Genomic DNA, 10,052 nt, shown 5'->3' with positions numbered 1-10,052 from the left:
CTATCACAGATAAGGTATTCCAGCTCATTGTTACATCACTGACTTCCAGCTGTCAATTTAGATAAGTTCATGTAAGGTCAGGCAGAGTTAATCTTAGACATTAGGCATATTTGTATTTGATTCTTATACATGTATATTTAAAGACTGGAATTTTAACAGAAAATAAATCTAGAAAAACCCGCAACCATCAGACATCTCAAGGCTTTGATTTATTTTATGCTAACTAATGAAATACTGTATTCTATCAGATAAATATTTTCATATCTCATCACTCACACTGTGAAAATATCAAATCTATATTTTCACACTGTGGGAGATATAGCCTCACCCCCTGATTACATTGTGTATAAATTTTAAATTATTTGCTTAAAGCAGGATGAAAATTGTAGTCGCACTTTGTTCTTTATAGTATATTTCTCGATTCAAACTATTTTACTTAAAGAGAATTTCATACCGTTATGCAGCAAAAAATAAAACAAAATGGAACTTTATGTTGCATGCGTTTTTATAACGTCACAGCACGTCTGACGTCATGTCTGTTTACGCGCGGCTGTTTCCCGCGCTGAGATTAAAATAGCTGCAAAATGCACATCTTAACGTAACTGAGCATAAAATAAAAAGAATATTTGTTGTTGTTTTTTCGTGAATATTGAATATATCTCACCTCTCAGTGAGAAAATTTTCATATTTTCTCACCTCTCAGTGAGATATATTCCATATTCACTCAAAACAAACAAATATCCTCTATATATTAAGATCCTGATAAATGTAATATCTATAGGGTTAACAAGATTTTTCTATTCTTTGAGCTTGTGACCGACCCAGATTTTGACCACAGATAAGTGGTCCCATGAGGACACACATTTTTACTGTTTCATATAGATGAGGTAGTAAATTTAGTATTTAGCCTTTAGTAACCAATTAAAAAATAATGTTTCTATGATTTTACCTTGTCAATTAGTCTTCTATCTCAGACATGCAAGTTTCAAATATGTTCTAGATTGTACTAAGACAAACATTTTGACAAGGTTTCATAAATAAAAGTTGTGACCACTGTAGGCCAAGTCAATGTAGATGTTTCTGTCTAAAGGTCACTGAGACATTATCCTTTGACTTATTGACCCTAAAACGATATGTGTCAACTACTGACCACAGACAATAACCATTAAAAGTTTGACCACGATAAGTTAAATTTTAAGCATTGTCTAGTAATTAATTACAAAACGAGGTGTCAGCGGACGGGCAGGCCGGACGGCATGCATTTTGTGTATTCTCCCTTTGAAGGCGGAAATAAATCTGACAAAAAGTCAAATTAATGTTGAATGGCATGCTAGATATTACGACAAAAAGACAGAAAGACATGCGTACAAGCAAATTTATTATAGACATTTAGAGAGGTATACATACATTTGAAGCTAATCACAAACATATTCATTCACAGATCACAAAAAACGAATACACATTTATATGTTTCAATTAGCTTTACAAATAACGAAAAATATGCACATTTTGAAATATCTTTCGTTAACAATTTAACAGTGCTATCTTTATGACATGCATTTATCATTTTTATTATCATTTACATTTTTTTCAATATTAAATTATCTCTTGTGCACGAAATCTTCTCCCGGGCTCACGACATCTTATCTCGTGCACACGACAAATTATTTTGTGCCCACAACATCTTATCTTGAACGCACGAAATCTTTTTTCGAGCGCTCGACATCTTATCTCGGGCGCACGACATCTTATCTCGAGCGCACCATATCTTATCTCGTATCAACATATGTATTATTGGAATTGAACGAACAAACTTGTTATAAACATTTTATGAACAAATACTGTTGTTAAAAACATGTTAAAATGTTGTTTTTTTTTAATGATACCTAATTTCAGTGTTTATCTGACTGATTTTTACAGGTATCTGCATTTCTGATGTGATTTTCGAAATACACATTTGCATTGAAATTAATCTCCTTACAAATGGTTTGTTTTATTTTCTTACATTTTGTACATTTCTATAAAAACATCCTAGTCGTGGTTAAGAAAACGGGACCCGTGTGAACAGAATTAAGATATTTATGGTCTTGTCAAGAAAGCAGTACATTCGTGTCCCTGAAAGTATATTGTTTTTATCTTAACTGTTTAATCAGCCTTTTACATAATAAGGCTTTTCCCAATTTTCTTTAGATACATATATACATGTTTAAAACTGCATAATATTTACCGATGACAACTATTTCTTGGCACATGCGTGGCGCCAAAGAGTAGAAAGACGTGACGTCAACGTGACCGGGGTTTCATAATAGAATTAAAACAGCGAAGAGGTTACACATCCCACGAAATAATATTCGAAGAGCGCGTAGACGTCATGTGAATTATTCTGTACGCCTTACAAAAATTTTAAATACGAAAATTAAGTGTAATTTCGATCCTTTCGATTCTAAAATGTCTTCAGTTTTTTTATCCGGAGCGTATCTTTAAATACAAGTATAGTTTTATTCTCAAAATGCCTCGGGAGTGCGGTGCGGAACCTTGACGTTAAAGCAGCGCTAACTATCTTGTTTTAGCTCCGCGTTCCTGCTAAATAGCGGGTTTTCGCCCCGCGCCCCGCTATTTAAACCATTTTAATTTCCGTGTTTTTCGCTTGACGAGGCCGCGGGACATAACGTTGAAATGGTACAAATTAGCCACATAGAAAATTGCAACATGTAACACTTACAAAACGAAAATGCAAAAAGTCGCGTTGCAAAAAAATTGGCAGGGTAGCGAGGTCGCGGGGCGAAAAGGCGAATTCAAGCATTACAATGGCGGTGGCGCGGGGCGTAAACTCCCTTATTGTCGGTGTTGCGGGGCTAAAAGTCGAGATTTAGTAACTAAAAGGACGAAGGCGCGGGGCGAAAACACGGTATTTAGAGTCACTAAATGTCGACTTTTCGCCCCGCGACCCCTCCAATTATCATGTTTTTGCTCCGCGCTCCCGATAAATATCGAGTTTTTGCCACGCGCTCCCGTAATTTTAACTTGTTAATTCTAGTGTTTTCGCTAGGCTGGGCGAAAACGCGAGTTTAACACGACCAATGTTGATATTAAAAAGCAACAAAGTAAAAAAACTAATCTTAAAATGTTTGGCAATGTATGAGAACTAAACCTGCGAAGTTGTATCTATTTCTAACAACTGCAACTGCAATAATCACGAATTAGTATAAAAGCTGGATAACAACATATCATCCAGGAAGATGGAGATCTATAAAGATGTATTTATGTTTAATAATTTCTAACAAGTTTATTTGTATATAAATCATAAATGACAGTAGAAATTAATGTATCGCCAATCTGGCTCTACAGCGTAAAATTAAGTAATCGATTTGTGGCTGAATAACATGTTTACATATTTATTTTATACTTTTAAGTGAAATACTGAAATTCATCAGTGAAATAGAATTGATATTTGTACTGCTTCAAACAGTGAAAATACCATCTTTATTTTTCAGTGGTACTGAACTAGATCTATACTTGAATGTGAACGAATATGAATGATACATGATCCTAAATACCTTGCAAAATATACTTCAATAAAGATATAGATGTCTAGCATATGCTCGTGGATAGTGTAAGTTCGTAGATTCCTAAAACATACAACGTCACACTCCAGCTTCGGCGCTTGCACTTGCCAACAGAAAATCCGGAAGAAAATACAAACTTTTCTTCCATACCAGACGAGGAATTCTTGCACAACGGACTGGCTTTTCCAGTGATTACACCCATGCCTGCAAAATCCATATGGCACCTGTAGCGAACCCCTTAGTCGAGCGGTTACGTGGTGGCTCTATAAGAGGTGCTACACGAGTTCGCCTGGGCCCGGCTGGTGGCAAACATTAGTTAAACTCTGGTAAATACTTATGTCACACACTGTACAAATTAGATATATTACGCACTGTACACTACATGTATAACGAGGTATAATGCTAATGTTTTCAAAGGTATCCGGGCTATTGGTATAGCATAACTTTATACCAGTTGGTATATTTTGTATAGATGGTATAATTGGTATAAATCTACTTGGTATATTTGGTATAATTGGTATGCAACATCTGATTAGTTCTGCTAAGTAATTAGGTTTAACACTAACAGATGAATTTACCCCACTTTGGCACTTTTTCGATTGGTATGATGATAATTAGGCACTTGTAGATCTAATACGATAGATCCATAAACACTATACACGGTATAAACACTGGAGATGGAGATTCCTATAAGGAACTTACATATTTATAACATTACGCCACTTAGTCGTTTATTTGTTTAATACCAATAACGGTAAGACTCTACCTTTTCTTGTGATATGGTTGGTATATGATGGTATACGATGGTATAGACTATAGTCTATGGTATTTATACCCAGAAGTAAATGGAAATTTCACACTTCTTCTTCATCAATACGGACACAAAACACGATGTCATATGAAAACTTCGATAGGTATTTAAAGTATTTAACATATATTATTGATTTCATAAGTATTTAGGCATTTTAGTAACTTTTAAAAGAGTTAATGAGCATCGTATCTCAGAACAATTTTTGGCGATTTCAAGCGATAAACAAGTTCAAATATACGAGTCCAATGTATAGGTGCAAAGCTACAAATAAATCTGTAAACATGAAAAACAGTTCAAATGGTCATCAAACACACAATGTTAAAATGAATATACATTTACTTTCCGTAGTAACATCAGAATGAACATTTAAAACACATGCAAAACCGAGTGGGTGGGGTAAGATTAACATCGTACCTCAGATAAGAAAATATGGTCATTCCTTATGATATAAATGTAGAGCCCGATTCTGTGAATCAGAACAATTATCTATTCTTAACTGACAATTGGTGAATTAAAGTAGGAAATTTCAGAATTTCATGATATCAAATAAATGTCGAGACATTCGAGACACTGGGCCGTTACACACCCCCATGCCTCTCGTGCTGTTAAAGACAACTAGCAATTCAAGCCCTGATTACACATCGTTTATGTTAAACACGAAAAGAGCAGATACCTTAATAGTTTCTCTCCGTTCCTTATATTATATTTCTCAATTCAAATTACGTTATTTTACGACAAGAACCTAACGTTTCGCTACAAATGATAAACCTAAACTAGAACTTTGTTATTGAGCGTCACTATAACATCTGACGTCACTTCTGTTTATGGACGTTAATTTTCTGTCCGTGATTAACACTGCTTTGGATCTTTCGGACACTGTTGTGGTTAAGCATGAGTTAATTAATACTGATGTTTAACATTAACCTGTTTAGGGTAGTTCTGCACGTTTGATAAAACGGAAGTGATAACGTCATTTATCCGGAAAACGTAGAATAAAGCCTGGATTCGGCGTACGGAAATGAAAATCATTTTATTAGTTAATTGAAATCTGTGAGAAAATTTATTACAATGGTACTGTTGCCATATTTCTAAAGTCAAAATATGGTATTTAAACATATGACTCGTTAAAATAATCAAAATAATGTCTTAAAATTAGCATGAAATGTCCGGTTCACTTTAATCAGTGTCAAATATCTCAAAAAAATGCACACGGACCTATACATTTTATTTCACCAAATTATAGGCCATATGTTTATTTACAACTGTGAGAAGTTTCATCAAAATCTACATAGTAGAAAATTTTCTATTCGTGAAAATGTTATGAAAGTAATGATTTTCCCATATACTAGTACTCCCATTATGAAATATTGCGAGAGTTCCAATTTTTTCAAATCAGTTTAGCAAAAAATCAAGCACACGACCCTATCCTTTTTATCTGCTGAATTTTCTAGGTATATTCTGAAGTTATTAAAAATTAAGAGATTAATCAAATTCTACATTGTAGAAAAAATTTCGATTCAAGCTTTTGGTCAATTTATCAGTAGTTCGACCTCGAAATTTATACGGGATTGGTCTTCAGACGCATGATCTGGCATAGCATGCAAAAGTTTCTGTTCAAATAGTTTGTCATCTTTCGTGAGATAGGCCTTAGAATATAATATACTTCGCAGTGTAAGGTCTAATTTCATCTCCAAAACGGAATTTTCAAGGACAATAATTAAGAGCTTTTTGTCGTGGCTCCGCATAGTATGGTGATGTGCATTTCGGAACTCAAATGTCCCCCATCGACTCTGGATAAACGATTGAGAAAGAACGACAAGAGTGACAGCACTGGATTCTATTACATCCAAAATGGCTTCTGCAATGTCTTCACCTACTGGAAAATCCCGGTAGTAAATACACAACTTAAACTTAGGTTCAAGAAGTGGGACAAGTGTGTTTCTTACATAGTTAACATCCTCTTCCGCAAAACAAACGAAAACATCGTACTTGTAATTCATAGGATCAGACTTTCGTTTTCTGCAGCAACAACGAAAACGTATGTTCCATTTATAGAAGGCGATTACTTCAATTTCATATCGATACCGAAATATCAGCACAATTATTATTCCAGCTAGCAGTAAAAAACTTGCAGGAGGAACCAGACTTTCAATAAGAACATGCGAAAGTGTATTGCTTACACAGGGTTTAATACCAGCTGCTTTAATGTCAACGTAATTTCCATTTACAGAACAAGTAATGTTATCTGTTTTTAGTAACTTAACGTAGTCTACGAAAGGCGCCAAAGCACATTCACAACTAAATCGGTTGCGAGAAAGGTGTAATACCTTTAGTGATACTGGAAACTGTACATCCATAGCACTTAAATGGTTATTGTCCAGAAGTAAGATTTCAAGGTTTGTACACTTTTCAAAAATTCCAGTGGCTATGATTTCAATCTTATTGTCACCAATATCAAGTTTTCGCAAGGAGCTTTCTTCTGAACAAAGAACATTTTCAGGTGCAAGGTCAGCAATTCTATTACCCCTCAAATCGATTTGGTTTAGCTTTGGCAGATGACTTAAAACTGGAATGTGTTCTATGTTGTTGAAACTCAATGATAAGTTCCTGAGAGAATAAAAACACTTCGCTTGAAACGTCTCAATCTTGTTTCTACTCGCATTCAATGTTTGCAAGTTAAAATAACTATAACACCTTCCAATAGACTCGTTATACCCTGTCGGTAGTTCTGTGAGTTTGTTATCAACAATGTTAAGGTATATAAACTTGTCTGAATGCAGCTGTAAGAGACTTATATTTTCCAAACTGTTTTTGCTTAAGTACAAATGTGAGAGTTTTGTACATTTCGACAATGCTTTATTGCTAATAACAGTAATATTATTTGAGTTCAACCACAGTTCATTTAGCATTTCAAGATTTGCAAACAGCTTTGCTGGTATATTAAGCAGACAATTTCTAGAAAAATCCAATTTTTCAATTCCATTTGTAAGGTAAAACTCGTCTCCTGTGACATTTTGGACATAATTGCCACTGATGTTTAGAACTGTTAATTTAGTCATATTCTGAAACAATCCTGATACAGATTGAAGTTTATTTGAAGAAATATTCAGAACTTTTAAATTATGTATGTGAGATAATGATCCATTTAAGAATTCAATATCATTGTGATCCAACATAAGGTATGATATATTCAAAGCTCTAAAATAGTCAGAGTGAAGATAGTTTAGGCGATTATTTGATAAAGATATTTTCTGTAATTGATTTCTCATATAATCAAAAGTGTTTTCATCTAAATTTGTTATTTCATTATCACTCAAATCAATATCCAACAGGTGTTCAAGGCCTTCAAATGATTCTTTACTTATTTTCTTTATGCTGCAGTTTGTTAGTGACAAAACACCATTGACATGAAATGATCGATAGTTGATTTTGCTTTCAACAATGGCATTATTGCTTAGAACAAGAGAATTAAATGTCAGATTAGCACACGTTCCGTTACTTATATTGTGTGTTTCTCTTATACCATCAAATTTATTTGATCTTAACTGCAAAAATTCCAGTTTAGAAGTATAACAGAAATGTTCCGTTGTGATATTATCCAGCTCATTGTAGTCTATTCTCAACCATATCAAACTAACAAGGTCGTTAAAAGCGTTTGTACTCACAAAATGAAGTTTGTTGTAACTTAATATTACCACCCGGAGTCGAGAAAGCCCTTTGAAAATGGTTTTAGATAGTGACCTCAGATTGCAATTTTGATACTGAAAATGCATAAGTAGTTTAAATTTTGCTATGTAACCATTTTGTAAATCATTTTCAAGTGACTGGTCATTAAATCCTTCGGAGCACCAAATGATAATCAAAGTTGTCTCAGGGTGAAGCTTATCCCATGTCGTTGTTCCCGTGTAATTTGTATTGTAGTTATAAGGATCAGCTGCAGGTTTCATATCAGGCATACATAACCCACCGCCAACTATTCGTTCATAGTAGTTTGTATGCCATATTGGAGGAAACGCACTAACGACTTCAGCAAACTCGTCCGATGTCGCCACTTGTAACCAGTAAAAACTGTAGAAACACATTGTAATATATACACACAACATACAAGCCTCTGAACACCTCATTTTGAACCTGTCAGATGATTATATTCTTCTCGTCAACCTTTTGTATGTAATCCGTTTATGCCGTCTACTGTCACTTATTCAAAATTATTTCAAGGTGGTGAATATTTCAGTGCATACATGTGATTGGTTTATTGCTTTTCATCATATTGTTTGTTTTAGTTTTACACAATGCAATAAATAGCTGAAATACAATAAAACTCCACTAGAGGATTGGGCATGTTTGCATTAGTAGTTTCCTGCAATTACAAACTTTCAATAGTAAAAGTGTTTTAGTTTACGATTTGTTTTAACATGATAACGCCCAGTTTGTAGCCACATAAATTCTCTTCACCGGATTGTTGACCTGACACGTTTATTTTTGTTTTGTTAACAAGTTATTTAAGACACAGTAGTTCAATCTAACGAAAACGTCGTATCTAGTATGAAAATACACTTTCTCTACAAAAAGATCATTTCCAGGAATATTTACAAATATGGACGAGTACTTAAAATACTTCAGTTCCTATAACGGAAGTACCGGATAATTATACTTACTGTTTCCTTAGGTAGCACAACGAATAATTCACTCGTCTCAATGCGACTACAGTTCACCAATTATCCATGTGCTATGTTAAAAAGAAAATAGTTTAAGAATCAAAGAATTGTATATACTGAGAACCAAAATATTGTTTTATATTACGATCCTGATATATGTGATATCTATAGGGTTAACAAAGTTTTTTTTATACTTTATAAGTGGACACACATTTTTACTGTTTCATATAACTGAGGTTGTAAATTTAGCATTTAGCCTTTAGTTATCAATTAAATAATGTTTTCTATGATTTTACCTTGTCAACTAGTCTTCTATCTCAGACATGCAAGTTTCAAATATGTTCTAGATTGTACTAGGACAAACATTTTGACAAGGTTTCAAAAAATAAAAGTTGTGACCTCTGTAGGCCAAGTCAACGTAGATATTTCTGTCTCAAGGTCACTGAGACATTATCCTTTGTCTGATTGACCCTAAAACGATATGTGTCAACTACTGACCGCAGACAATAACCATTAAAGTTTGACCACGATCAGTTAAATTTTAAGCATTGTCTAGTAATTAATTAGAAACCGATGTGTCGGCGGATGGGCAGGCCGGACGGCATGAATTTTGTGTATTCTCCCTTTGAAGGCGGGAATAAATCTGGCAAAAAGTCAAATTAATGTTGAATTACGACAAAAAGACAGAAAGATATGCATCCAAGCAAATTTATTATAGACATTTTTAAAACACGGTTGTGATGCAATCCTTTTTTAGTTTTGTCCATTATATAGGTTATTGTACCGATACCATTCTATATACACGATTATTTTACTAGACCTGTCCATTATTAACTTGTATCCGTCCATTCTTAAAATAATGGATACTTTAAGAATGGACAGGTACAGGTTAATAATGGACAGGTATAGTAACAACCTTGTACGTTGAGAGTTTTGAGTGCATCAACATATGAAATTCGAAAGTTCGAAATACAAAATGTATATATGCAACGTTTTAAGAACTTGTAGTTGTAATAA

At 34.0% G+C, this 10,052-nt stretch overlaps 1 protein-coding gene across 7 annotated transcripts in view; it reads right to left on the bottom strand.

Moving 5' to 3' along the window:
• Nucleotides 1–1,357: 1,357 nt before the first annotated feature.
• The window catches only part of LOC128556403 (toll-like receptor Tollo), a 49,649-nt gene continuing 40,954 nt past the window's right edge, over nt 1,358–10,052 (bottom strand). For all 7 annotated transcript variants that reach the window (XM_053541429.1, XM_053541425.1, XM_053541424.1 and 4 more), the window contains 2 exons: nt 9,036–9,106; nt 1,358–8,682 (listed from right to left, as the gene is read on the bottom strand). In XM_053541429.1, coding sequence (XP_053397404.1) covers nt 5,907–8,501 — 2,595 coding nt within the window. In that variant the 5' untranslated portion in view covers nt 8,502–8,682; nt 9,036–9,106 and the 3' untranslated portion in view covers nt 1,358–5,906. The remainder of the gene's footprint in view (nt 8,683–9,035; nt 9,107–10,052) is intronic.

The sequence above is a fragment of the Mercenaria mercenaria genome, chromosome 4, assembly GCF_021730395.1.
Source record: "Mercenaria mercenaria strain notata chromosome 4, MADL_Memer_1, whole genome shotgun sequence".
Classification (NCBI taxonomy): domain Eukaryota; kingdom Metazoa; phylum Mollusca; class Bivalvia; order Venerida; family Veneridae; genus Mercenaria; species Mercenaria mercenaria.
This window is presented reverse-complemented; position numbering and strand designations above follow the sequence as displayed.